Raw genomic sequence first — 26,845 nt, forward strand, 5'->3', positions numbered from 1 at the left:
CTCTTCCCCACCCCTGAAAGGTAGGTATTCCTTTAGGGGCACCTGCAGGCTACTTTCATAGAAGTCAATGCTACCGAGACCCAACAGGAATCTCAAAAAGCCCTTATCAGGGAAAAGGAAGTGAACTCTAGGAGCGCAGCCCTCCTGGGCGGGCCTCTCTCTTCCAACACAATGACTTACGCAGGCCTCACATTTGTATCAGGCCTTCCCTGCATTGCTTCTGCGGGGTCTCCTGACTTCTTGAAAACATTTTGGCTATTTTCATGATTTATTTGCCTAAGATCCTGCACAAGTGTGAAATTTAGGAAAGAAGAGCTCTTCTTTAAAGGTATGGTGCTGACTTTGACTTTGTGTGAGGGGCTGGGGGATAGTTAGTGTGAAAGGCCAGGATGGCAGAGAGATAGCAGGGATGGAACTGGCCCCGGTAAGTCAGCCTGTGGCCTCCTTTGTTTATGAAATGCCGGTTGTCTGGGGGTGGATGGAAGCAGACTTGGGGCGTGGCGGGAGGGAGAGGGGGAGACAATAATGTCATGTGAAACGGGAGTCCGGACAGCTTCCTAATTCTCACCTTGTCCCTGCCTGCTTCAGACCATTCCTATTCCCTGTCGAGCTCTGGTTTAGGAACCTATAATGGTATTATGATATCCATTTCACAGATAAAGACACTGGGGCTGAAAGAGGTTAAATACCTTTCCCAAATTTACCAGCCCAGAAGCAGCAAGCCCATCTGACACTAAAGTAGACCATACGGTAGGTGTCCAATATATACTTATTGAATCGATTGTTCTTTTCTACATCATGTTCTAAGCCATCATCACATTGCTCCATGCCAAGACTCAGTTTCAGTGGGATCTGCTGCACTGATATCTCTGTCCGTTAATTCATTTACCAAACAATTATCGATCTTGTGCCGTGTTCTAGTGGCTGTTCTAGGCTGTCAAGTCCTATTACCTCTTCCATCTTTGAGAGAGGGTTTTCTCTGGAACCATTGTTTGCTGCAACTCAGACCTTCAGGCTAATTGTTCCACAGTCCTTTCTATGATCTGTATCATAAGTAACCACTCTGCTCAGCCTCTGCGCCCTAGGACTCCTACTTGTTCCCACCAGCTTCACCTAGAAACCCCCGAACCCCTTCTCCCATGAAGAATTGTCCAGGAGGACAACTGGTCTACCCAGTCTCTGGGGATTATTCAAGCAATGGTCAGCTACCCACAATACCCTACATTATGAAAGTGTTCACTGGAATGCTCCTCCCTGTGCCAAGGCTTTTCCTCTGGAATGTGGCAGAATGCAGGTCTAGAGGCCTCCATTCATCCTAGGAATACTGACATGGTTCCCACAATATTCATGACAGGAAATTTGATAGGTGCTAGGAGTTCAGGACTGAGAGACTGGCTTTAACCCTGAAAGAAATCACAGTCTCATGATAGAGTCAGATCTATGAGTAGATTATCACGCAGTGTGGGATAAGTGATGTGCCTGAGCCCCATGCAGGCAGGACAAGATGCATTTCACCCTGACCAGGTACGGCCATGCCAGCCACTGTGTGGCAACCCAAGGCTCCTTTTGCCAAAACTGCCCTGTCCATAGCCCCACCAAGGGAATTGCAGAATGTACAAGGGATGGGACACCCAGTCTGAGGCACAGGACAGAAACCCCTGCAATGGTCTTGGGTGAAGTGCTGTACTCACGAGGGATAAATGTTATCAGTCAAAAGCATCAGCTATCTTATTTGGGCTAGAGGAGAGGACAGGGCAATCTGGCAATGAGGTTGCAAAAGAAACTCAGAGCAGAAAGAGAGATTGCCCCAGAACCTCCTTTTCTCCATCCCCACCCCCTCCTTAAGTCCATTAGCGTCTAACCCCTTCCTGTCCTAGTTCCAGTTCTTGGACATCCTGCTTGAGTGAATCTGTCCTTTGCATCCATCAGGAAGCACAAAGGGCTCTCTCAAAATGTGAGACCTCAGCTGAAGGATGAGTAGAATCTCTTCAAGTAAAGAAATCAAAGGAAGAGCCAGAGCAAATGCGGGTCAGCAAGAGAACCTCAAGATTTTGGGTACCAGGTGAGGAGGTGTTGTGTGAACTAGGAGAAAGGGTCCTGCTAACTTTTATTCTTGATTTTTAAATTTCCTTTAAGAAACTCAAATTTTAGAAAGAGAAGCTTGTTATTTTACAGGCACCTGGTTCTTAGTTGATAATTTTGGCATCATTCCTTAATGCTAGTTTGCATGCAATGCCTCCTGGATTTCAGACCCAGTTCCAGGCTTCACTCTAGATTTGGCCATCAGGACGGGTTGGGGTTTATGTGGACTGGCTTCCTCCTTTCCTGGGACACCTTCCAGAGCTGCATACCCAGAACCAAGAAGACATGCCTAGATCTGCTCATTCCACAGCTGAGCTCCCACCAAGCACACCAGTTGGTTTTTTCATGGAAAGCTGCCCCATTAGTCAGCCTGATTGTCCTGTCTCTTTTGATAAGAGAAAAATTAAGAGGAGCAATTGGGGAACATTATTACAGTGAACACAGTTTGGAGCGAGAAGTCCAAGGATGACCCCCATTCATGGAGAACAGGTGGGTAGATTGGGGATGTCACAATAAGGAAATCCTTCAGGGCAAAAAAAAAAAAAAAAAAATCATACTTGGGCAAGCCTGTGAAGTCTACTAAACATGTGAAGACACCAACACTGTCAGGTCATAATCTGGAATTGGCCAACTGTCAGGTCATAATCTAGAATTAACAGGTTTGCTTGTTTTTTAAGTATGGCATACTCTCAGGTACTTGGGAGTGTTTCCTTTGCACACCTGCTCCCAGGACATCTTCTGAGCCATCTGGAGCACACACCTCTGGAAGGAGTGCTGACCTGAGGGTAAGGATGATTCCCTTCATCTCCCATCGTGTGCCCTCTACGTGTTCCCAAGACTCATGTACCTCACTACCCCTTAAGAGACAGAAGATTGTACAATGTCTTCAAAAATCTTCTCCAGGTTTCACCTTTCGTTCCTCTTGATCCCAACTGGTTGGGTATGGTATCTTCCTCTCTCTGACCTCTTCAACCTGATTTCTTTTAAGGCCCTTTGCCGAGGAGACAGCTGGTCACTAGCCTTTCTGGGACTAGAGATCTCCTGCTAATTAATCCCTGGACAGGAGAGTACCCTCTCACACTGGTATCATCAGACATAATTACAGGTCTTCCTTGGCTTATAATGGGGTTATGTCCTGACAAATCCATTGCAAATTGAAAATATAGTTAAGTTGAAAATACATTTAAAATCCGTAACTCAATGAACATCATAGCTTAGCCCAGCCCACCTTAAACGTGTTCAGGACACTTACATTGGCTATGCTTGGGGAAAAAAGTCATCTAATACAAAACTTATTTTATAATAATATGTTGATTAGCTCATGTAATTTACTGAACATTATACTGAAAGTGAAAAAGAATGGTCGTATGAGCATAGAATGACTCTAAGAATGGCAGTCGTTACCCTCATGATCGGGCGGCTCATCAGGAGCTGGGGCTCACAGCTGCTGCCCAGCATCACGAGAGAGAATATACTGCATGTAGCCAGCCCAGAAAAAGATCAAAATTCAAAATTCAAAATAAGGCTTTTACTGAACGTGTATCACCTCCACACCATCGTAGAATCAAAATATTGTAAATTGAACCATTGTAAATTGAAGACCACATTAGTGTCTTTCCCCTCTTAGAACAATGTTTTCCAGAGTGATTAGCAGAATGGCACATCTAATTGATACTTCTTGCACAAATAAGTTTGAGAATTGAGCACTGTAAATACTGTTTACAATGGAATGCCTTAGTGCTTTGACTATGTTAATGTGCACTAGAAATCTCCAAGAGGGGGTTACCGTATGCAGTGACTTTCAAAGGTATTCAGCCTCGAAATCCCCTTCCCTAGAGCATCTGTTTGGATTAGTGCTCCATGGAACCTATTTTGAAAAACCACTGCTGGAGAGGATGGTGTGCACTCTTTCATGCTGCTGACATTTACTGTGACAGTACCTGGGGCTGGAGAATGCTGTAGGCACAGCAGGATTTGGGGACCATAGTGATCTCTGTGTTGCAATCTCTGCCCCTCCTTTTTGGTGATGTATGACTTTGAGCAAGTGACTTTACCTCTCTAGGCTTCAATATTTTCATCTTTAAAATGGGCACGATAATGCTACCTACCTCATGGGTTTGCCATAAACAAGATCATATGAACTAACAGAAGGAAAGTACTTAGAGTGCCTGACACATAGTAAGCAACCAGTTCATGGCGGCCACTTCTGTCATCATCACCATCATCATCATCACTTTTATTAGATAAGGATGAGGAAGAAGCAGAGCATACTTAGAAATGAGTACAAGGCAAGGCAGTATGTAATCATCATACCTCAGAGAGATAAAATGATGTAGGAATAGAGGGAAAAGTTGTCTGAATGGACCCAGTTCTGCAATGGACTTTGCAAGATCAGTAGGAGTTTAGGTGTTGACAGGCAGGTCTGTGAACAGGGCAGAGTAGTAGCAGGAAGGAGAAACTCACAGAGGAGGATGCTGACTGAGGCATCCCAGTTCAGGTGAGCTGTGGGAATAATGGGAGAACAGGTGAGGTAGGAAAAGAGGTGGGGATAATAGCTGAAAAGGCTGCCTGAAGGCCAGAGTATGGAAGGCCCTGTAGGCAAGCAGGAAGGTTTGGAGGTTACTGGGTGAGGATTAGAGTTCTAGTAAGTGAGAAAGGGTAGAATCTGTAAGGATTTTAAGGAAAGGCCGTTTGGAATCTGCTGCTTTTTAAGTATCTGTTTTAAAGAAATTGTTTGGTGGCAGGAGATGGTCTAGAATGAGAGGCAGAAATGCTGGGGGAGGAGGAGGAAGAGCCCTTTAAAGGTAGAACCAGGTGGGAAGGTGTGGTGAAGAAGACAGGGGATCAAGATCTGAGGGAACCTGATAAGACTTAAACAGTAACCTTCCTGAACTATGGGGAAACTACTGAACTGCCAGGAACCCATTGTTGAAATGGCTTCCTACTTCACTGTCAGAAGGTTTAGGAGTGAGCGGGCCCAGAAAGTGGTCTTTGTTCTTCAAGCTCGACAGGGCTTTTCAATGAAAACATTTGGCCAATGACACCTGTGCTTCACGCAATTTGCTCACTTCCTTCATGCTAGGGAAAGTCCCCTATTGCCATGGCAGCCCCACAGGTCTCTCCTGGGCAACGGGTCTCTGATGCCATTCGCTGTTGATTTTAACTCATGTAGGACTATGACTCCTGGAAAGGTCGGCTCTTTCTAGACAACGTAGATCTTCCAGGTTGTCCCAGAGTAGAAAATGCTGGACAGAGATCCAAGCTGGGGTCCAAGGGTCCAAGATGGGGGCAGGTGGAAGGGATGGGCTCTTTGGACACACCTGGAGGGATTAGGGAACTTGTACTAGTGAGAAAGGGACCAAGTTGATCCACAGCAAGAAAATGCATTTTAATCTTGGCCTTGGGCAGGAAAGCATGATAGAATAGTGACCAAATCCGATCTGCCAGCTCATGCTGGGCACGTGAATAATGTCTCTATGCTACCGTCAAGCTCCTGAATGAAGCCCAGGCAAATGGAACGAGGATATCATTATGGGGAAATGGTCTAGGGATTAGAGAGGATGCCATGAGTTGCCAGCCTCATTTTTTTACCTTTTTGAAATCCCCACTCCTTTGATATTCACACAGCATCATGTCGAAGAAGATTGGTATGGTGGCTTTCCGGAGCTCAGCCTCGGGGATAAGTGTCATCTCTAATATAGGTCCCACCATGCCTGGGATGAAGCAGATTTTGTTCTGGCCTGTAAGAGAAGAGGAATCCGGACACATAAAACAGTTTTCATGATGCACAGATCCTCCTCAGACCAAGCCTGGGGAAAAAAAAAAAAAAAAAAAAAAAGGGAGGCAGAATAGTAGAAATAATAGTGAACACTTATACAGTGGTTTACTGGAGCCGGGCAACATTTTGAACACTTTACATATATTAATTCCTGCAGGAGGTGCATGTATCATCTGGAACGAGCTGTTGTTAAGGATAATAACACGGGTATGTGTAAAGCACGTCACTGTTTACAAGGGTTTTCACCTGCGTGATCTTCTTGGTAAATGGAGCTCTGATGGAATATGTTAGGGGTGGCAAATCACAGGGATATTTGAAATCACGCTTGTCCGCATCACAAACCATGTTTCTGAGACTGGAGAGCATGCTTTTTTCAACTGTCTCATGAAATAAGAAAAGCAAAATTTGCTGCTAAGAATCTGCTATGATAGCAGGGTCAGTGGAATCCCTCCCCTTGAGGGAGTAGTGTGGCCAATGGAATGATTAGTCGATGGCAAGGCTTTCCCACGAACCTCCCCTGGCTCTTGGCATCCTAGTTCTGCTGGTCTGCTTCCAGTGCTGCAGACTCACTTTGTGTCCTCCACTGCCAGGCCGATGCACACACTGGTCCTTTGTTGACAATAATTGTTTGTTTGTTTGTTTGTTTTTCCTATCTGTGCCCCAATACCTTCACTGTCACCTGGATTCCCCTGGATGTGTCCCAGGGGATCTGTTGAGAACAGCCAGCAGCACATGCCCCCCCAACCCTAGTGAGGTCAGAACCCCTACACTGGCTTCTTGTGTTGTGTCTTCTCAGCCAACTTTGCAATGATGGCGTCATTTGTGGAAAGATATGATAAATGTCTGCCTGCCCCATGTCATGAGAGTGTGAGGCAATGTCTGTTCTCACCTTTGTATCTGTGGCACTGAGTATAGGACATTTAGATGTTCAGTAAATGTCTGTTGAATGAAGAAATAAATTTGTCTAGCTCCTATACTCACTAGCTAAATGACTTGGATATGGATCTTATAAGGATGCAGTAGCAACACCCACTTGTTTAGAAGACCATGTGAAAATACACCCATGCATTACTTAGCACAGAGTCTGGAAGAATCATCACCCAGGGGGACGGCTAGTGTAGCCCAGTGGTTAAGGGCACAGATCCTGGAGCTAGATGGCCTGAATTTGTAGACGGACTCCACCATCAACTAGCTTTGTGATGCTGGATAAGCTGATCTTACCATTTGGGGCCTCTGTGTCCTCATCTTAACAAGAGAGAATAGTAGTATTTACTGATATGGGTCATTGTGATGAATATGCAGATTTTTCTTTCCCAAGCTGGGACCGTCCTGGCCACGTGGCATACTTGACACAGTATTAGCTATTGCTCTTCTGATGTTAGATCAAAATGGACCACTGAGGGCAGCCCTGTTGAGCAGAGCTAAGCAGACTCTTGAGAAGACACACAGGAGGCATGGCAGAGAAGGGGCAAAAAGAAGGGTGTTTAGGAGTGCAGGGACTTCCCGGGGAATGAGGGCAAGCATATCCACAACAGCCTATCATTGAAGCTGATGTCTGGCTGATCCATCAGCAGCTGCCTCTTTCTTCTGAGTCTCAGAGCCCAAGAAGCCCCTGTGGGTTTTTCTCCATTTTCAGGACAAACCATGGCCATCTTAACCTGGGGGCAGAGAGCTCCTGGGGGTGCAGAAAGTTAGGTGGCATGGTATACAGCCTGGTGCTGTTGCTTTCAATTAAGGCTCAGAAAAGGAGCCAAGAGGAAAGGCAGCAAGAAAATGAATTTTCATTTAGCCTAAATGAGGCTTAATGTTCAAGTATTTCCCCAGAATTCAGATAAAAAAGGCATCATTCTCAGACTATCTTCAGTTAGTGAGAATGAAGTGGTGATGTCAGGCAGAGAGTTGAGTGAAATATAAAGACACTTTTCCAGGATATCTGCTTCATTATGTGATGCATTTGGATTACACTTGAGCTCCAAGCCTTTGCTTTGGCCCAAATAGGAAAAAAAAAAAAAAAGATACTTTCTAGCAGGTTTATAGTAATTGCTAATCTAGGGTTTTGATTTCGTCCTTCAAGATCCTTTAAACCCACAGTGGGGTTTTAAAATTCAAAGTCAAGTGCAATAATAAGTAGAAAGTAAATGGGAAACTGTCAGATAAGCCACCACGGAACGGAGAAATTGCTTATGCAACAAAGGCCTTTAGAATACTGGAGGACATTGGCTATGATAAGGATATATTTAAGACGCTTTAAAATAAAGAGCGGACATGCTGTAGAGCAAGGATTTCCTAAGATACCTTTGACCTGCATTCTTTGCAGTCAGTGGAAGAGATGTTTGAAAGAATAGGGAAAATGGAGAAAGATGCTGATCTCTAAATACAGTGTGAGCGGAATGTCCCTTACAATGCTCCAGGAAGAAATTTTATTCATTTCCATCAAAAATGGAATTTGAGCTTATTGGATTTTGTGCTCAAATAAACTGAAAGTGCATTTGTGTGTGTTTTTATATACATAGGCATGTGTGCCCGCGCACATGCAGAACATATTTGTAACTAATTCAATGCAAACTCATTTGGGGGAAAAAATCCTCATTCAAGAGACACACCTGCTGCTGTATTCAAAAAGGCAAGGCAAGGAATCAGTAAGAGGGTCTTTTTTCGTATAATGGTGGCCAGATCTCACTGAAAACAGATACCAATTAGAAAAGGCTTTTAAAGTGCCAATAAGCCAGCAGGATGAATCCAAATGCCAAATTACATAGGCTCTGGGAAAGGCTCTGGTGGAAATGAGAGTGCAGAGAAGAGCTTCGGTGTGTGGGTGGAAAGGAGTCCTGTGCGTCCCCTGGCCTGGGTTTCTAATCTGTACCGTGGCCTCCTCCATCACACCTCTCAGGAGGAGACTGTAAGCCTGAACGCAAAGGGTATGAGGGCACTAAGAAGAGGACCTGGCAAAAAAGGAAGAGGGAGGAAGGGAGGTGGGAGGGAAGGAGGAAGGAAGGAGACCATCACCTCTAGCCTGCTGAGAGGAGTGGGACGTGTCACTGACCTTGGGAGGCTGTTGGGGACAGAGGGGCCCTCTTTCGAGAGTATATGGCTCTCTGAAGGTGGGCGCCGACTCTGAAATGAACAGGGATGAGGATGAGTTGGGACCTCCTGGATTGCAGAGTCCCGCATCCTTCCGGGGACTCTGAAATAAGGCTGGGCTGACCGGCAAGATCACTCATTCAGCTCAAAAGGGGAAGAAAGAACACAGATCTCGGGTGCTCTGACTCAGGCTTGGAGAAGCTCCCTTCTGGCACTGCTCCGAGACAGGGAGTCTGTTTGCTCCTTCTCATCCAGATCCCTTCCAGGCCTTGAGAACCACGGAGCCCCCACAGGCTGGATCGGGTCCCCCGGCCGCTGCTCCATGGCTGTGTGGCTTTGTCGTTCAACTTCCCTGAGCCTCTGTCTTCTCCTCTCTAAAATGCAGATAAAAACAATCCCTGCCTGGTAGGACTGTTGAGAAGCTTAGAAGAGTGGATAGAAACAAAGGGCTCTGCGGAGGGTCTGGCTCATGAGAAAGGCTCAAGAAGTACTAATGGTGATTGTGGGGATGATGGTGAGTCCTGTCAGCTCAGCCTCCGCTGGCTTCTGGAGAAAGCAACATGCAAAGACATGTTCCAACTCATGGAGCTCCCTGGAGCTTTTCCTGGAACTTTATAGGCCTGTCAGTTTATTTGTTCACCTCCAGTGGAAAGAGAAGTCATGGGGAGAGGGTCAGGACAGATTTACCTTCTCTCCCATGATGGACACTCAACGAACTTTCTGACCCTTCTCTAACCTATCTAAATATTTTATAATCTGTCCTCAAAGTTGTTTGAAAAGCCCCAAATTGACCATGTTGGTCCACAATTTATAATCCTTCCGTGGCTTCTTTAACAAGTTCTGCAGACCCATTTGGTCCGATGTTCCTACTCCACACCCCGTTGCTTCCTCTTGTTGGCCTGCCCTCCCTCCATGGCCTGCCTCTTCTCCTCAGCCACACCCTGCCCTTCCTCCTTGGGCCTGCATATGTGCCCTCCTCCAGCCACCATGCTCTCCTCTCCACCTCCTTGATCCCGTTTCCACACTGACCTCTACCCCCACCTCCCTCATAAGGAGAACCTATTCATTCTTCACTGCCATTGTAGTAAATATGGAAGGTACAGCCACACATATCTTTGGAGCACTTGAGGTTAATCCAAGTGGAGATATGCTGTGACTATTAAAAGCCCACTAGATTTCAAAGAATGAGTTCTGGAAATCAAAAACAAAGCTAACATCTCAATAACGTTTTCTTTTGGTCACCTGGGTGGCTCAGTTGGTGAAGTGTTTGCCTTTGGTTTGGGTCATGATCACGGGGTCCTGGGATGTCTCTCCCATGTCTCTCTGCCCTATGGGGAGCCTGATTCTCCCTCTCTCCCTTCCTTCTTCTCCCTCTCTGCTTCCTCTCTCTCTCTCTCTCTCTTTCTCTGTCTCTCTCAGTCAAATAAAAAAAATCTTTAAAAAATAAGAATGTTTTGTATTGATTACATGTTGAAATGATAAGATTTTGGAAAATAGGGTTAAATAAAAGATAGTGTAATATTAATCTCACTGTTCCTTTTTACCTTCAAAAGACTGTGGACATTATAGCATATGCATTTAGACAGGTGGCTCACATTCCAGTCCCATAGGACAGTACTGCTCTGGAGTAAAGTTCTCCACTCTTGCTCAGCTAGGCCATCCTGGGCTCACTCAGGAGTCAGGAGTCCTTTGCAGACCCTCCAGGTGCCACAAGCTTCTGCTCTGCAGATATGTGCCCTTTGACCATAGAGAAACAGCTCTCCAGTTAGTAGCCCCGGCCTGAGGCACAGTGCCTGTCATGTAGAAGGTGCTTGTATTCGTTTCTTCTTGTTGCTGTTGTAAATCACCATAAACTTAGTGGTGTAACGCAGCACAAAATTTATTATCTTACACTCCTGGAGGTTGTAAGTCTGAAATGGGTTTCATTGACCTCAGACCAAGGTGCGAGCGGGTGAGTTCCTTTTGGAAGGCCTCAGGAAGAAACTCTGTGCTTCCCTTTTGTCGTGTCTGAAGGCCACCTACATGCCTTGGCTCAGGGTCTCTTCCTTCACCTTCAAAGCCAGCTGTGCATGTTCTTCAAATCCCTCTCTGACCCTCGTGCCTCTTTTCACTCACTTCTAAGAACCCTATAGGTGCAGTGGGTCCACCGGGATAGGCCAGGATAGTCTTTCCATCTTCAAGATTCTTAATTAAGTCTGAAAAGGCCACTTAGTAAGGTAATAGATCCACAGTTCCTAGGGATTAGGACATGGACATCTTTGGGGAAATGTTATTGGGCCTACCACAATGCTCAATATTTGTTGTTAACTGAAAGAATCAATGATCAAATGGATGGATGGATGTTCCCGTAATCCCATTTTCTCTTTCTTACAGGTGGCTTCTTCCCAATCCTAAGAAGCCATGCTGAGTGCAGACTGATTGCTCTCCTAGAACACCTGTCCTTTCCCGTCTTTCTTTCAGTCTGGATATGGGCCAGCCTGGGGTCTCATTCAAAAGCCATTTACCCCAGTGGAGCCATCCGTATTGTCCTCATCGACCTCTCATGTGCCTGAACTCTTGAGTCTCCACCACACATTTCATGTTAAAGAAGTAGTTCTAGTTCTACTCTTAGAACTAGAGGGTGGCTCTTCCTGGCAAGGCAGGGACCATGCCTTATCCTTCCCCAACGCTCTTACCCTTCCCCGGAGCTTAGTGTTCAGGTGGGTACTCTGTAGAGGCTCGAAAAAGTAAAGGCCCAGTTGCTCTCACAGTTTTGCCAGGAGTGACCTCCTTACATACAAGGCCAGGATGACAGTCACTAGAATTTGTCTTTCTTTCCCACAAAGACTGTTAACACAGCAGCCTGACGTTAACCTAAGTGAATGTGGAATGGTTAAGTGCAGTCATTTTGGCAAAATGTGCATTGCTTCACTCCAAGCAGAAATCAAATGTTATGATGTTACACTATCAGGAAAAGTACATTCCATTTGGCATAGTCCCAGGATTCAAAAACACAATGGCATTAACCCTTTAGCGGCCTGGTCTTGGTAACGAGATGTGGTCCTTCTCTCTATCAAGCCCTCCCCTCATGTACCCTCTCTCTCTCTCTCACACACACACACAGAAACACACACACACTTGTCTAGGCTTTTTCTCTGAGGAATGTTGAATAATCTTCAAGCCTGAGATTATCTTTGCAGTTAGCTATCTTATAATCATAGGATTGCTCAAATCTTCCCTGATGAGAAGATGATGATGATGATACTGACGATCATGGTGATGATGCCCTGATTGCTTTGGGCATTAAAACAAAATTTAAAAGGTTAACATGCATTATGATTTACTCATTATCCATAGTCTTTGAAAAACAGTTTGCTACTTCACACGCTTTGAAAATAATTTGCATGTTCTGAAAAAAACAAAGTAAGAACATTGGACTTGGTATCAGGAGACAAGTTCCTTCACCTCAGCTGAGCCACTGATTTGTTGTTGACCTTGAATGTCCTTATGCCTCTCTGGGCCTCAGTGAGCTCACCTTTAAAATGGGGAGGGGGTTGAATGAGATGATATATCAGTTAGGGATGTAACAGATATTTGATCACCATGGTTAAACTGAATAAATTATGCTTTAGCTTTCTGCCTTAACAAGAAGTCAAATGATGGTCAGTCCAGAGCCACTCCTCCATCCTTGGTGTACAACTTTTATCTTCATAGCTTCAAACTGGCTATTGTACCTCTAGGCATCTCATTGTTTTCCAGAATGGAAGGTGGGGGGGAAGGACGATGGGCAAAACATGTGTTGTGCTCACTGCATTTGTCCCTTTCCCTTTGGTTTTAATTGGACAAAAAGGATTTCCTGAAGCCCTAACAACTTTGTTTTTTCTGATTCTCTTTGGATGGAGATGGGTCACATGGCTATCACCTGCTACAAAATATTGCTATCTGAACAAGTTATGATCAGGAAAAAAAAAAATTAACCCAGATTCAGTTAACCAGGAAGAAGGGTAGAATGGCTATTTTGTGGGCTCTCAGCTGTGTCTGCCATAGATGGCTTCTAAGTTTCACTTGGTCTTGGATGTTTCATGGATTGTATTTTAAAACCTATCATTATCCACGGCATTCGTCTCTAATGTACACAGTGCTTGGTCCTGGTTTGGATTAGCAGTTAACCTCATTAACAAACTAGGAGGAAGGATGCTAATGTCAAGATCTTGTAGAACAGAAGATGGCATGGGGATGGGGAATTATCCGTTCACTCTGCCTCCTCTTGTTCTCTTATCCCTGAGGGAGACAGGCAAGGAGAATGCAACTACTAAGAAACAGGAAAATCCCTTTAGGCTGATATAATTTCCTCTTTTTGGAAGTCCATGCCAAAGGGTCAGGAGGGCGGCCATCTTGGCAAAACCATCCTTTACTTCTTGTTCCATGCAGCGGACATCTGTGACCTTGACCTCTCTATAACTCCATAAACCTCTTACTTTGGGAAACTCTACCTCCTTCAGTGGAGATAGGCTTAGTGGGACCATCAATGGCGTGGTCATCCAAGGAAGGTCAATAGAATGATGTCCTCTGGAGACTGAATATTTAAGCAGGATGATGCAGGAATGAAACATGCTAAAGGCATGGATTCTAGAGTGGTTCTGGCCTTGTTCTTCTTGCCCATCTGATAAGTACCTGCTCTGATAAAGGCAGGCAGAGTCAGTTTATCTTCCTTGCAACCTCAGACCCTAACAAATACATCTTTTATTGCATTAATTCATCCTACAAGTATTTGCATACAGGGAGGATTCGGTGATGCTTTAAGACGGATGCTCAGGCCAGGGTCCTTGTCCTGAATCTGCTTCTTAAGCAGTATATGGCTGTGTACATCTGTCTTCACTTCTCTGTGTCTGTTTTCTCCCTTGTAAAATGGTGGGTTGGACTAGACCTTTCTGAGGTGCTTCAAAATTTCTCCCCAGAAAATCCTCAGGGGTCTACATGGGGTGCTCAGGGGTGACCCATTATATTGGGCTCTGGGCCCCTCACCCCACTTCAAATAGAATAGCTCAGCTTTCAACCAATTTATAGTATTGAGCATGAGATTCTTTTTTTATTGGCTCTCCGCTAAAAATAAACATTTGAAAAATTCTGGACAATATGATCTCTAAAGGGCCCTTCCAGCTCTGATGTTCTGTGATTCTAGGCAGGTGGAATATTTGGTAACATCTTTTCATTCATCAGCATAATTGGGAGTGCAGGAACGTCTGCCAAAACATAATCTATATCTAAATAAAATCTTCTGTGTGCAAAATAACGGCAACGAAGGATGTTCCGGAAAGAGCAGGCTGTGTGGAAGATCTAGAGACAAACAAACCTCAGATCCCTGCTCTGCAATCCTGGCAACGCCTAGGGTGTAGGTGTGGGAAAGAAAGCCCACCCCAGCTGTATCTCGTCTTTGCTGTCGTAAAGCAAAGAGTGCAAACTCCTACGCAAACCGAATCTGGACATATTCAATGTTTCATAAACTTCCAATCAGTTATTGTCAATATTCAGAAATTGGAAATACATTTAAAAATTATGTTTCCTGGCTTCTTTTGAGAAAAACTGGAAGATGACACATCACCAGCCTTGCATTCTAACAGGACAGCAATCGACCAGGTCAGGACAGAGACTGCCCCTTCCAGCCGGGGCATGTTTGCTTCCCGTTGTTCAGGCCCAGCTACTTCTTCCCATACTCCTGACCCCAAGGCCGTGTGCCACCTACCAGCTAGGCCTGCACTCGCATCAGGCTTTTTTGTTTTTTTCCTATTGAAGAGTAATGGTAAATGATACATAAAATATTTTTCATATCCTTGTCCTTATCCAAAGTGGAGACATAAAAGGCAGACTGAGAAAGGCAGGCTTTTCTAGAAAAACAGAGCAGAGACAGTATTTCTTCACAGAAGGGGTTTTCCAATAGGAGTAGTTTTGCACATCCTTTTCCCCCTCTCCAGGGACATTTGGCAGTGCCTGGAGATTCTCTTGGTTGTCACAGCTAGGGAGGATGCTGTTGGTTTCTGGGTACAGGTAAGGGATGCTATCAAATATCCTGGAGTGTACAGGGCACCCCACAACAAAGAATCATCCCACTCCAAATGTTGACGGTACCCTGCTTTGTGGATGCCCGTGGGTTTAACATGCCCTGGCCCCTCCCCTCTTTGACATGACCTGCCTGGTTCCTGCCCTTCACACACGAATGATACAGGCCTGGAGTTGATGATGAAAGAGCCAGAACAGGAAGAGTAGACTCGGCCCTGATAGGACAAGGGTGAAAACAATGATAACAATTCTGCCCTGGGCGCGGCCTCCTTGGTTTCACTCTCCCAGATTTTGCTCTTATGAAACTCATAAGCCCCCTGGGCACTATTATGCCCAGTGTCACTGGATCCCCTTGCCTTGGACCTCATAGCTTCTAAATGACAAGGCAAGGCCCACGGCAGGTTTGTGGCAGTCGGTTCTGGGCCTGGTTGCCCGGCTCTCCCTTTGATTTTGTAAAGCCATCTGTAGCCCTCCTGTGTACCAGTGTGTGCTTTTAACCTGAGTCTGGTGCTGCCAGGTGCTGCCAGTGAGCACAGGACCAGACGGAGAGTCTGTCCACTGTGCTGCCCCTGCAGCAAATGGACCTTGCTGGAAGAAAGGACAAGAAACTGCTGTCCAGGAAGCCCAAAGGGAACTGAAAGATACCAAGAAGGCTGAGGAAGTGAGAAGCAGAGTCAGGAGAGGTCATTTAATTTGAACTCCCAAAACAGGCACAGTCCCTGTAAGTGGCTTCACAGAAGAGGGTTGCCGTCCAAGCCCAGGGCAGAGCAACTTGGCAGCAGAGGGTCCAGGAGGGCACTCAAACTGGAGATGAAAATACCCCATTGTGTCTCACTTGTAACTCTGCAGCAATCCATCCGGTTACCCATTCATCCTTTCAGCACATTTGTGTGCCGGGGGGATTCAGGCCTTGAGCAAGGTGTGCGGCCCCTGTCCTCCAGGGATCCAAACCAAGCTCTGGGCTTTGCACCTGCTCGATCTCAAGCAGGTCACTTCCCTCTCGGAGTTTCCTGATCAGTAAAAGGAGGTGGAGTTTTTCCGTTTTGTAGGAGGTGATGCGAAGGTAAAATAAGACCCCCGTAGAGCAGGGCTGACTCAGCCGCTCAGTCAACGCCTCCCAGAGCCCATCTCCCCTTCCTTCCTCCCACAGGGACCGCACAGTGCGTGTATGATTCCGCAACTAGTCCAGACAGGGGCTGGCATCTGGGGCCACCTGCCAGTTCACACCGCATCACAAAAGACCCTCATCTTCCACAGAACCAATTCTCCTCTGGGTGGCTGGAGGGTGTTTTGTAGATGACATCCCTGGAGAAGCTGGAGGCAGAGTGGCCCACCCACCAACAGGAAACTTGCGTGTGATGTGTGAGGACATAAGTTCCCACAGCAGCCCTGCCCTTCCTCCTTTCCGTAAATTCCAATTTGACTTCTTAAGCCCTCAGGGGCACCAAGCAGAAGCAGAGTCCTAGCTGTCTGGGGATGGGACGTGGGGATGGGACATGGGGACGGGCACTCCCTCTCATCAGGCACATATCAAGGACCCGGGACACACACGTGATCAACTGTTCTTTCAAGCTCCCTCCGCTGAAGCCCCTGTGGCCTTCTAACAAACAGATGGTCTTCAAGAAGGAGCTTGGCGTGTGCAGATGTGCCTGTCTGGATGCGTGTGCTACTCACCCAGTTTGTACCACATGTCGCGGATGGAGAAGCCAATGAGCCGTCTCATGTCCCCATACCTAGGAGAAACAACACATGTCTGCTTCAGGCTCGGACTCAGAGATTCTCATGAAACCCCCGCTTCGGGAGACCCGAACAGGCTACCTACTTATTCAGGATTTTGTTGTATTTGGCGTGCGAGAACTGCTCCAGCTGCAGAGAGTCCTGAGTGATGAAAGCCACCGCCAGATGAAAATAGTTGTTCCACAGCTGTAAATGAAGGAGCAAAGAACAGTCATGGCAAGGGTCTGCAGTGGGAAAGCAGATTAAATGCTGGGCAATGTGAATAATTTATGAAGATGGCAGAAGACAGGGGCAGAGCCAGCTTAATTCTGTGCCCTGCAATTTTCAGGCTGGCACGGACTCTGAAACGGACATCCTGGCCAAAGCAAGGACAATGGCTGCATTTCTCCAGGCGCTGACCACGTCCCCTCTCTGATGACAGGGCGAGGACAGGGATTTTAGGGCTGCTTTGAGAAAACTGTTTCACTTTGTTTTTTGAAAGACAAACAACTCACCCCAGCCAAGTGCCCTGGTAGAATGAGAGGTTGATGAGGCTTATGTATTTCAGGGACTTTCAGTCTCTCTGGAAGTCCTCCTTAATCTACCTAACAGCTCACGGGACCAGCCTGCAACTCATTCCGTCTTAGACTATTTTGCCTTCTCCTTCCCCTTAGTTCTGTGGTTTCTTTTTTCTTTCTTTCTTTCTTTTTTTTTTAATGAACATATAATGTATTATTAGCCCCAGGGGTACAGGTCTGTGAATCACCAGGTTTACTCACTTCACAGCACTCACCATAGCACATGCCCTCCCCAATGTCCATAACCCAACCTCCCTCTCCCTACCCCCATCCCCCCAGGCAACCCTCAGTTTGTTTCGTGAGATTAAGGAAGCTGAGAGGCAACATGGGGGTTTTGAGGGGTTGGAAAAGAATAAATGAAACAAGATGGGATTGGGAGGGAGTTCCATGGTTTCTAAGCATGGTCCCAGACCAGCAGCATCAGCATCATCTGGGATCCTGTTAGTAAAGCAGATTCTCTGACCCTCCCCAGACCTACTGAATCAGACCCCAGAAATATGGGGGTATACAACTGCTCTGGAGAATTCTGATGCTCACTGGAGTTCAAGAACCTCTGAGGGCCTAGTTTCTATGTAGGCTTACTGTAATTTTAACGCTTACACGATCACTTGCTGCTTAATGCAAGGGTTAATACTAAACACCACTCTATTGGCTCGTGGTAAAATAGAGACAACAAAGGGTTCGCCACATGGCAAGTGCTCCAAAAGAAGAGATGCAGAGATGGTGATATTGATACAAACTACAGCAGCTGGGGCATGGGGTCTCAGTGAGCCAACCCCTTTACAAAAGGGGGGGTTGAACCCACTGCAGAGGACTGTGGTAAAGATAGCATGAGATGGTATGTGTAAAGGGCATGATTCTCTGTAAGGGCTCAAAAGCACTTGTTAGCCATATTGTTCTTTTCATTAATCTAGTGATTTCATTGGTACCAAAGCAAAGAGCACAACCGGGCCCTTTGGGTGCTCATGGCTGTTATTAGGCCCTACTAGGGCCCTACAAGGAACAGATAGGAGAGAGCTTTGCTAGACAAAGCTCATTCACTTTCAGCCCCCTCTCGACACTGACAAGAGAAGGGTAACGCTAGCTAGAGAAGTCACCTGCCGTTAAGACCTTCATCCTTAACTCAAGATGTCCACTGGAGATTTCAGAGGGCCGAGACTAAGTAGAGGGCAGTTCTACCCTTGGTAACATCATTATTGCTGCCCAGAGTGTTCCTTTCAAATGGGCTTGTAGTTGCAGCGTCAGAAAGAAGAAAACATGTACTTCCTTCTTTCTTTTTAAAGATTTTATTTATTTGTCAGAGAGAGAGGAGCGAGAGTGAGCACAGGCAGACAGAGTGGCAGGCAGAGGCAGAGGGAGAAGCAGGCTCCCTGCCGAGGAAGGAGCCCGATGTGGGACTCGATCCCAGGACGCTGGGATAATGACCTGAGCCGAAGGCAGCTGCTTAACCAACTGAGCCACCCAGGCATCCCCAAGTACTTCCTTCTTACCAGGGTCCTTCTTCTCCCATTCATCCCCCCTCTCATCTCTCAAACCTTTGCAGCTATCACTAGTCCCAATTTATAGATGAAGAGAAGGAGGTTTGGAGGCGTTAAGTATGTTTCCAAAGGTCACTAAGTTTGTCATATATACAGGAGATCTGGGATTTGGACGCAGGCCTTCTGATGAAGGCTCAGGATTCTTTCTACACACCATGACCAGTCTTTGGCTAAGGTTACATTAATACATAGTTGTTGAACTCCTCCTCTGTGCCAGGCATTCTCTGTGTCATCATGGGGGCACAGCGGGTGGTCATGGGGGCACAGCGGGTGGTCATGGGGGCACAGCGGGTGGTTATGGAGACGGCTGTCCCTCCCCTCATTCAGCTCACATTCTATAGGGGGAATAAAATTTTCTTTTTGGAAACTTTATCTCCCAGAGTCCAGAAGACCAAGCTGCTCCTAGGGTAGAGTGAAGTAGCCTCCCAGATTGTGGAGCCCATCAAGTCAACTCTCCCCACAGAGACCAGAGGATCTTTTCAAAACAAGTTGGGTTCTATCACTCCCTTCCTCAAAGTCCTTCAGAGGCTTTCCCAAACCATTACAATCACATCTCAAACCCTCCTGTTTCTGTAGTAACCCTGCTTATCCAAACACATGGCGCAGGTCAGGTCTCTTGGCCACTCCGGCTGTCCTGCCTCCTCATACCCCTGTGACTTGCAGGTTCTGAACACTTGCTGCTTTGGTCTGTCTGAGCCCAGACATCGTACCTCCTCATGTTTAAGGTCATACAAAACAACAAGCCAGGGATACAAAAAATCTGATCGAAGGACATGGAAAGGGTTATTTTAAAGGTGAGAAATTCCTGATTTTAGGAAATTTCTAAAGAGTAATCAAGATACAAAAAGACATAGATATAGGGCAACATCGTTGACTTGGTATTACTTTCAAAAATAATTCCAGAAATGTTCCTCTAACACATTTGAGAACACACAGACATGTCAAACCTAGAGCCTCTTGCTAGTCTCTGTTCTTAATCGTTCAAAAGTGTTTTCTCTGCCACCCATTCCTAATTTTTAAAAATTTAGATTATAATCCATATATCATAACATTCACTTTTTAGAGAATTTAGAATTTAATGGTTTTTAGTATATTCACAAAAGGAAATACAACCATCACCACTTAGCAGTCATTCCCTAATCTTCCCTCCCCCTCAGCCCCTGGGTGATCACTAATCTCCTTTCTGTCTCTGTGGATTTGCTCAATCTGACATTTCATAGAAATGGAGGCATAAAATAAATAACCTTTCATGTCTGGCTCCTTTCATTAAACATAACGTTTTCCAGGTTCATCTGTGTCGTCACATGTATCAGCGCTTCATTTATTTTTATTGCTGAATGCTAATCTATCCTATGGATATACCACATTTTATTTACCCATTCATCCATTGACTGACATTTGTGTTGTTTCTGCCTTTTGGCTCTTATGAATAATGCATCTGTGAATTTCCACATATAAGTTTTTGTGTGGAGGTAAGTTTCCAATAGGAGTGGAACTGATTTTCCCTTTGTCTTCTTACCTTGAAGATCTTTGGAGGTCATGAGATCATAGATCCCATGCCTCTTTTTTCTTAGTAGATCTGAAGTGGTGCTCCTAATTATCTCATCCACAGCCTCTGTCCACTTTTGCCCCGTGGAGCAATGTAGGGCCCACACTGAAACTGAGGGGATGTTGTCATGATGAGTAGCTCTGTACAAAGCCCTGACAGGTGAGCAGTGGCCACAGCCAGACACTTCTGGGCACTCATGATACCTCTCCTCTGAACCTTCATTGACTCTTGCTCCCAAAGAACCAGGACAAAGGGCACTAACATGGCTTGTCAGGCCTCATTAAATTTCCAGTGTTTTCTCCCTCAACAAACTGCCTCTTCCGGGGGGGCTGGTCTGCTCAGACTCCATAGATATAATATGAGCATCTTGGCCTCCTTGGCTTGGCTCCCTTACTGCACCTAAGTTCTATTCCTCATAAAGCCCAGTTCAAGATCTGTTCCTTCCTGAAGCCTTCTCAGATGACAAGGCATGACAGGTCGCCTCAAGCCTTCCGAAGCTGAGTAGCTCCTAGATGTGCAACCACAGATGTGGGCCCACTGTCCTCCACCTTCCCTTGTGCTCCACTCACTTGCCACGACAGAAGCATCCTCTGGCTAGAAGCACAAGCGTCCGTGTCCCACAGACCAGGATGTGATACAAAGTCTCTCTTGCTAGTAAGAGAATTGGCGACTTATTTGACTTTTCTAAGCCCCATTTTCCTTACCTGTAAGATGGAGAAAATAATGGCAACTATCATCATGGATTGCTGGAGGGTCTGGGAAAAATAATATAAGCATGATGTGGTTCACCACAGGTGTGGCACATGCCAAGTGTCCAGTAAGTAGAACTGTGGCATTGTCTGTAGTGCTGATTGTAGATTATTTGAATACCCTGTGTTTCCGACTGTAAGCTCCACAAGCAAGGGTCTTTTCTTCCACTTACGTGTATTCCCTAATACCACATTCAGCACAATGGCTTAAATGGCTTGACTGTAGCTAGGGTCTAGAAAAAAAATTATTTATTGATCACCCTATTGTTAGAGAAATTCTCCAGTTGTTACAAGAGGTCCAGATTTTTCTTTCCTCCCTGCCCCAAGCTGCCTGGTGGCATTTCTTCTACTAAGTGCCCAGTTCAGCTGGCATGGGGAAGCCATGGGAACTTGAGCCAAACACATAAGGTCCTTTTTCACTGGGGGAAGAGGTGAGGTGACTTCTGCTTGGGAATTTAGTATTTTGAACTAATCAGACAACAGAAAGTTGGAACTAGGATAAATTTAAGGGTCATCTGGTCCAACTCCCTCATTTCATAGATGTTAAATGGTGAGATCCAGACAAATGACCACCCGAAGTCATACTGGTAGTGGGTGTAACTAGAATTTAGTTACTTGCAATTAACTCTCAAAAAATTAAAAATTCAATACACGTATGGTCAAAAAAAGTAAATGGTAGAAAAGATTACATGATTAAAAAACTTATTTTCCATCCTATCTTGGACCCTAGTCTAATTCCTCAGAAGAAAAAAAAAATTTTTTGGGATATTCTTTCTAAAAATTTTTTATGTATAAACAAACATGTATAGACAGCTCAATAGTCTGCTGTAGTTTGCTTTTTTCTCTCACAAATATATCTTGTAGATGTATCCGTATTAGCTTGTAGAGATCTACTTCACTGCCTTTTATTGCTGCATGATATTCTGCTATAAGGATATATATTAATTTTAACCAATTCCCTGTTTATAGGCATTTAGATTGGCTTCAACTTTTTTTCCTTTAGCATCAGGGCTGAATTCAACATGTTTGTTTATACATCTTTATGCATGAGAGACTATAAAATAGTATACATTCCTAGAGCTGGAAGGGTTTAGATATGCGCCCTATGCAGATTTTGTTGTTCTTTGTTGTCTTTGTTGTTGAACAGACACTGTAAGTTTGCCTTCCAGGATTCCACTCCAATTATTAGCTCCATGATCCCGGGCAAGTTGCCTTACCACTCTCTGAGTCTCTGTTTCCTCAGCTGGAAAAATGAGGCTAATAGTACGGAAAAGGAGGTAGTTAGAGGGACCAAATGAGGAAATCACTGCTGAGAAAATTCCTACTTCATCTTGCAATCCCAGGTAAACACTCACTTCCTAAATGGACATTGGTGGTCTAGTGGTGGTCTAGTGGTAAGTGCCTTCCAAAAAATCACCTCCCAGGGAAGCCTCTCCAGCTTCTGCCCTGATTAAAGCAGATCTACCCATTCACCTTCATTACACCCTGTTTGCAGGATTTATGGCATGTTTTAAGCTGAACTAATGTCTCTGCTAATGGACATAAGCAACTTGCAGACAAGAATCCCTTCTTTTTATTCACTGCTGTATGTCTGGTATTTAGTGTTGCACCTAACCCAGCATGTGCTCACATGAATGCTGAATGAATGCATTAAGGAGCCCAGCATTCCCCCTGTATTCTTGTTAACTTCTCCCCAGACACTATGATGTTTATAGTATTATTCTCCCATTTTAGAGATCAGGACACTGTGGCCAGAGAAGTTAAATAACTTGCCCAAGGTGACCACAGCTACAAAATGGCGAGGTTGGTATTTGAATCCAAGTGCATCTCTCTAGAACTTGTATTCTTAACCATTCAGCTTTTCTGAAAAAATTGCTTTTCTTTCCTTTCTCAGTTTCCTTTTTAGCCTTGGTTGTTGGTCAAGGTTTCCGCTAGGTTGTCTGGTGTTTCACAGTCCTTACAACAGACACTCAAGGATTTTTGATGCTATAAGATTCTTTCACAATGGCTGCAAATTATCATTTACCATAATTCCATTAAAAATATATATATAAGGCACAGTATTGCTGAAATGCACCAATGCGCCCTCTGAGCAGTAAAGCCATGGCTGCCAGGGGCATTCTAAGGAGACAACTGATTTTGGGAGTGAAAGTTTCCAATCATGGATTTGGGTTAGGGACATCAGGTCAGTGGCTGTCTGGGGCCCTTGAGCTATGGCCAAAGAAGCTGTCCCCAAGCATGTGACCATCTTTCTGTGTGGTGAAGTGGTCCCACCTTGATCCTCCCTGGGGGGTGCTGTGTGTGGGCTTCTTTGATGGGTGGCCTCCGTGGTACGTGCTCCTTCTCCCACCTTTTTTTTGCCATTACAAGTTACGTTTCCTACTATAGAGACCAATTCTGTCTTCAGTACACTCTTAATAGCTGGGAATATCCTGGAATACCCTTTTCATTTCACAGGATCTCCAGTACAGGTTCAAAAATTATCCCAAGGTAGTCCAAGGCCCAGAAACTGATCCAGAAATGCCTCAAAGCCAAGCCTGGAATTACCAAATGCAGAGCAAGTTACAGCTTCCCAAGTCAAGAGAATGTTCTTCGTAGTAATCAGACAGCTGCTTAAGACAGAAGCAATCTTCCTGGAGCCAAAGAGCACATCTGAAGTGTAACCATGGATTCCTGGCCAATCAGAGTACCCAGTATGGAGAGTCTAATCCCACAGCCAATCATTGCAGAGCTCTCTATCCCAGGGCCAGCAGGAGCTAACTAGGCCACACAGTGTTTCTGGAGCTAAATAGAGCTGTCTCCTAGATTTGAAAGGCACTCTGTTTTTAAAAGACAGGGCAGAAGAGTGGAAAGGGCCTGGGCTTCGCGGACAGGATGGGAACAGAATTCCAGCAACTCCTGCTTTTGGCTAGATGACCTTTAACAGGAGAGTTGACCACTTCTCTGAAGCTCTGTTTATTCACTGGTAAAATGGGTGTATCCCAACCCAACCAGGTTATCCCCTAAGTAGATGTCTAATCAAGGTTAGTCACCTTAGAAAGCTTAGATGCTAGAAGATGGATTCCTATCTAGCACAACTCTAAGATCCTTGAGGACAGGGCAGTGTTATTCTTTGCTTCTGAGTTCCTCATCATGTGTTCCAATAGTCTGCCCCTATGAGAATTGCTCTCAAGCAGAAATCCTTGCTGAGTTGCCTTTGAAATCCTCTCTTGGTCTTCCCTGACCAGCAAAGGGATGTGAATGCCAAGGCCAGCATCCTGAATAGGGGTTGGGAATGCAAATTACTTTAGCCCTGGGCAGAAAACATCATTTCTGTAATTCCCAGGTCTTGTCACCTGCAGAGTGGCACCCACAGAGCTGCTTGCTTCTTGTCCTTTGTATCATAAAACCACAGTTCCAGAAAAGATATTAGGGATAATCTCATTGCACCTGCCCCTCCTCTGGACAGTGGCTGCCAAGGCCAGCAGCTTAGTGATGGATGCTCTTCCTGCTGATATTAAATGCATAATTAATGAAACCATAAGAAGGAAACAAGGCATGTTCCAGGCAGGGTACAGAGAACAAATCCATTCTCACATGGGGTGAGGAGAAGGTAGAAGAACAGAGATAAGGCTGAAAAATGATCCTGTTCTTGAGTACTTTTCAGCAAATATCTATGGAGTTCTCATTAGCAAAAGAGACTTATTTCATTTTGTAATATTGGCCATTTTCCTGTTTTATAAAATCCTGTGGGTATGACAACCCTAGGCAATGTATGATGACTGGAAAGATGCCTTCCTACTGTCCTGTTTACCAAGGACTGACATATGAGTTTCCAGACCTGACATATTTTAGGACCATCATCATCATTTTCATCAAGATGATAGCAATTATTATAATGAGCTAACATTTTATTAAATTGCTACCATGTTCCTGGCACTGTTCTAAGTGCTTGACATGAATTAGTTCACTTAATCCTCTCAAAAACCCAATGAGGCAGCTGCAATTAGTATTTTAATTTGATTTCCAAGAGACTGAGGCACAGAGAAGTAAAGTAATTTGCCTAAAGTCACACAGCTTATAAGCTCAAACCTTCTATGTATGAAACCCCCACTTCTCTGGGCATCGCTCCAGATTTTCTTTCAGGAAAACAGGATAAAACCTAAAAGAATGGCATGAAGGACAGAAGCTGCATTTCTCTTAGAAAGTACCCCCTAAGACACTGGAGGACAGCCAGAGTCAGGAAAGCAGGCCTGAGGCTGTAATCGCCACCACCCTCGGAAAGAGATGGGTAAACCAGCCGTCAATTTTATGGCCTGAACACTGCCTCACTGCTGGCTGCTAGGCGTGGTACACCAAGCGGCCCCTCGAAAAAAGCAACGACCTTATTAGCTTCCCGGAACACACTCGTACCTGAAGCCTGCAGACATCTGGTCCACATTTGGAAGGGGATCAAACACTTCGGTTTCAAACAGCTGAAGTGGGAGGTTTTGTTTCCACGTCAGAGATTCATAACTCTCAGCCAGAACCTCTCTGTGAACCCGGTGCGGGGGTGACCCCTTACCAAGCACATGGCGGTGGTGATCCACGGCTGTGATGTCAGCCACCGCTGTGCTCTGGTTGCAACTCCACACGGACATGCTGTGTCACTTTCTGCACCATCAGGCTATCTGCTCATCACCTCAGAGTCTCCGTCCCCGCATCCTTCCAGCAGGAAATAGTGCTAGTAGTAGTACCTAACTTGCAGTGTGGCTGTCAGGGCTGGGGAAGAAAATGCCTGGGGATGCTTCTTAGGAGAGCTGCACATATAAGTCGTCAGAAAAAGGCAGCTACTCTTCGTATCCCTGTCATCATGACAGTGCAGTTGCCTGATTTGAATGCAAGATAGTACGAGAGAATCTTATTCAAGGATAATGTTTATTAAATACTTCTAGGCTGGTGCTCTCCAGCACGGTGGGTCTCATAGGCCTCAACCCAGGGAACATCCTCCCAGGGAGACCTACTATGTGTCAGGCACACAGCACAGAGTCTCTTTCAGGAGGAAGTGTATGAATGAAAACTGGTGGGACCTTACAGAAAATTCTCCCAGCAAGACCCCTGACACATGCCAATTCTGTAAAACCCCTACGAAATTGAAAGAGCAAGGGCGCCTGGGTGGCTCAGTGGGTTAAGCCTCTGTCTTCGGCTCAGGTCATAATCCCAGGGTCCTGGGATCGAGTCCCACATCGGGCTCTCTGCCCAGCAGGGAGCCTGCTTCCCCCCATCTCTCTGCCTGCCTCTCTGCCTACTTGTGATCTCTGTCTGTCAAATAAATAAATAAATAAATAAAATCTTGAAATAGGAAGAGTAGGTACTATGAGCATTTTACAGATGAGTCAGCTGAGGCTGGGACATAGTCTAGGCCCTGTCCGAGGTTGCTCAGCTAGTCATAGGCCGAAGCCCATCTTGGAATCGAACACCCTAGATGAGCAGGCAGAAAACACCTCTGCCCCTGTTCACTGGCAACTTCCTAAGCTGGCACTGCAAGAGATCCTGGGGGTCAGGGTCTTCCCCAGAGGAGGGATCCCCTCTCAGGAGCCTTCTCTGTCATTATCAGCAGCCAGAGGTGGCAATATGGATTTTTCCACAAGGCTTTGAGAAATTGGTTCTCCTTGCCTGGGCCTTGAACAGGTGTGTCACTCTGCCCCAGCGACATGCTTTGAGGCCCCCGAATCTCAGAGGCCCTAGCTCTTGTCTGAATCCTAAAAGTGATTTCTGGA

General features: G+C 45.6%; 1 protein-coding gene across 7 annotated transcripts in view; it reads right to left on the reverse strand.

Annotated features, from left to right (window-relative positions):
• The window catches only part of DOCK2 (dedicator of cytokinesis 2), a 412,101-nt gene that overhangs the window by 51,390 nt on the left and 333,866 nt on the right, over positions 1-26,845 (reverse strand). For all 7 annotated transcript variants that reach the window (XR_006605414.1, XM_004737633.3, XM_004737634.3 and 4 more), the window contains exons 31-33: positions 16,800-16,900; positions 16,652-16,710; positions 5,674-5,822 (exon numbers count right to left, since the gene is read on the reverse strand). Coding sequence is in view for 6 of the 7 variants with exons in the window: in XM_004737633.3 (XP_004737690.1) it covers positions 5,674-5,822; positions 16,652-16,710; positions 16,800-16,900 (309 nt within the window). In the remaining variant the exon portion in view is untranslated. The remainder of the gene's footprint in view (positions 1-5,673; positions 5,823-16,651; positions 16,711-16,799; positions 16,901-26,845) is intronic.

Source organism: Mustela putorius, unplaced genomic scaffold (genome assembly GCF_011764305.1).
Source record: "Mustela putorius furo isolate JIRA1106 unplaced genomic scaffold, ASM1176430v1.1 tig00000145_pilon_pilon_pilon, whole genome shotgun sequence".
Taxonomy (NCBI): domain Eukaryota; kingdom Metazoa; phylum Chordata; class Mammalia; order Carnivora; family Mustelidae; genus Mustela; species Mustela putorius.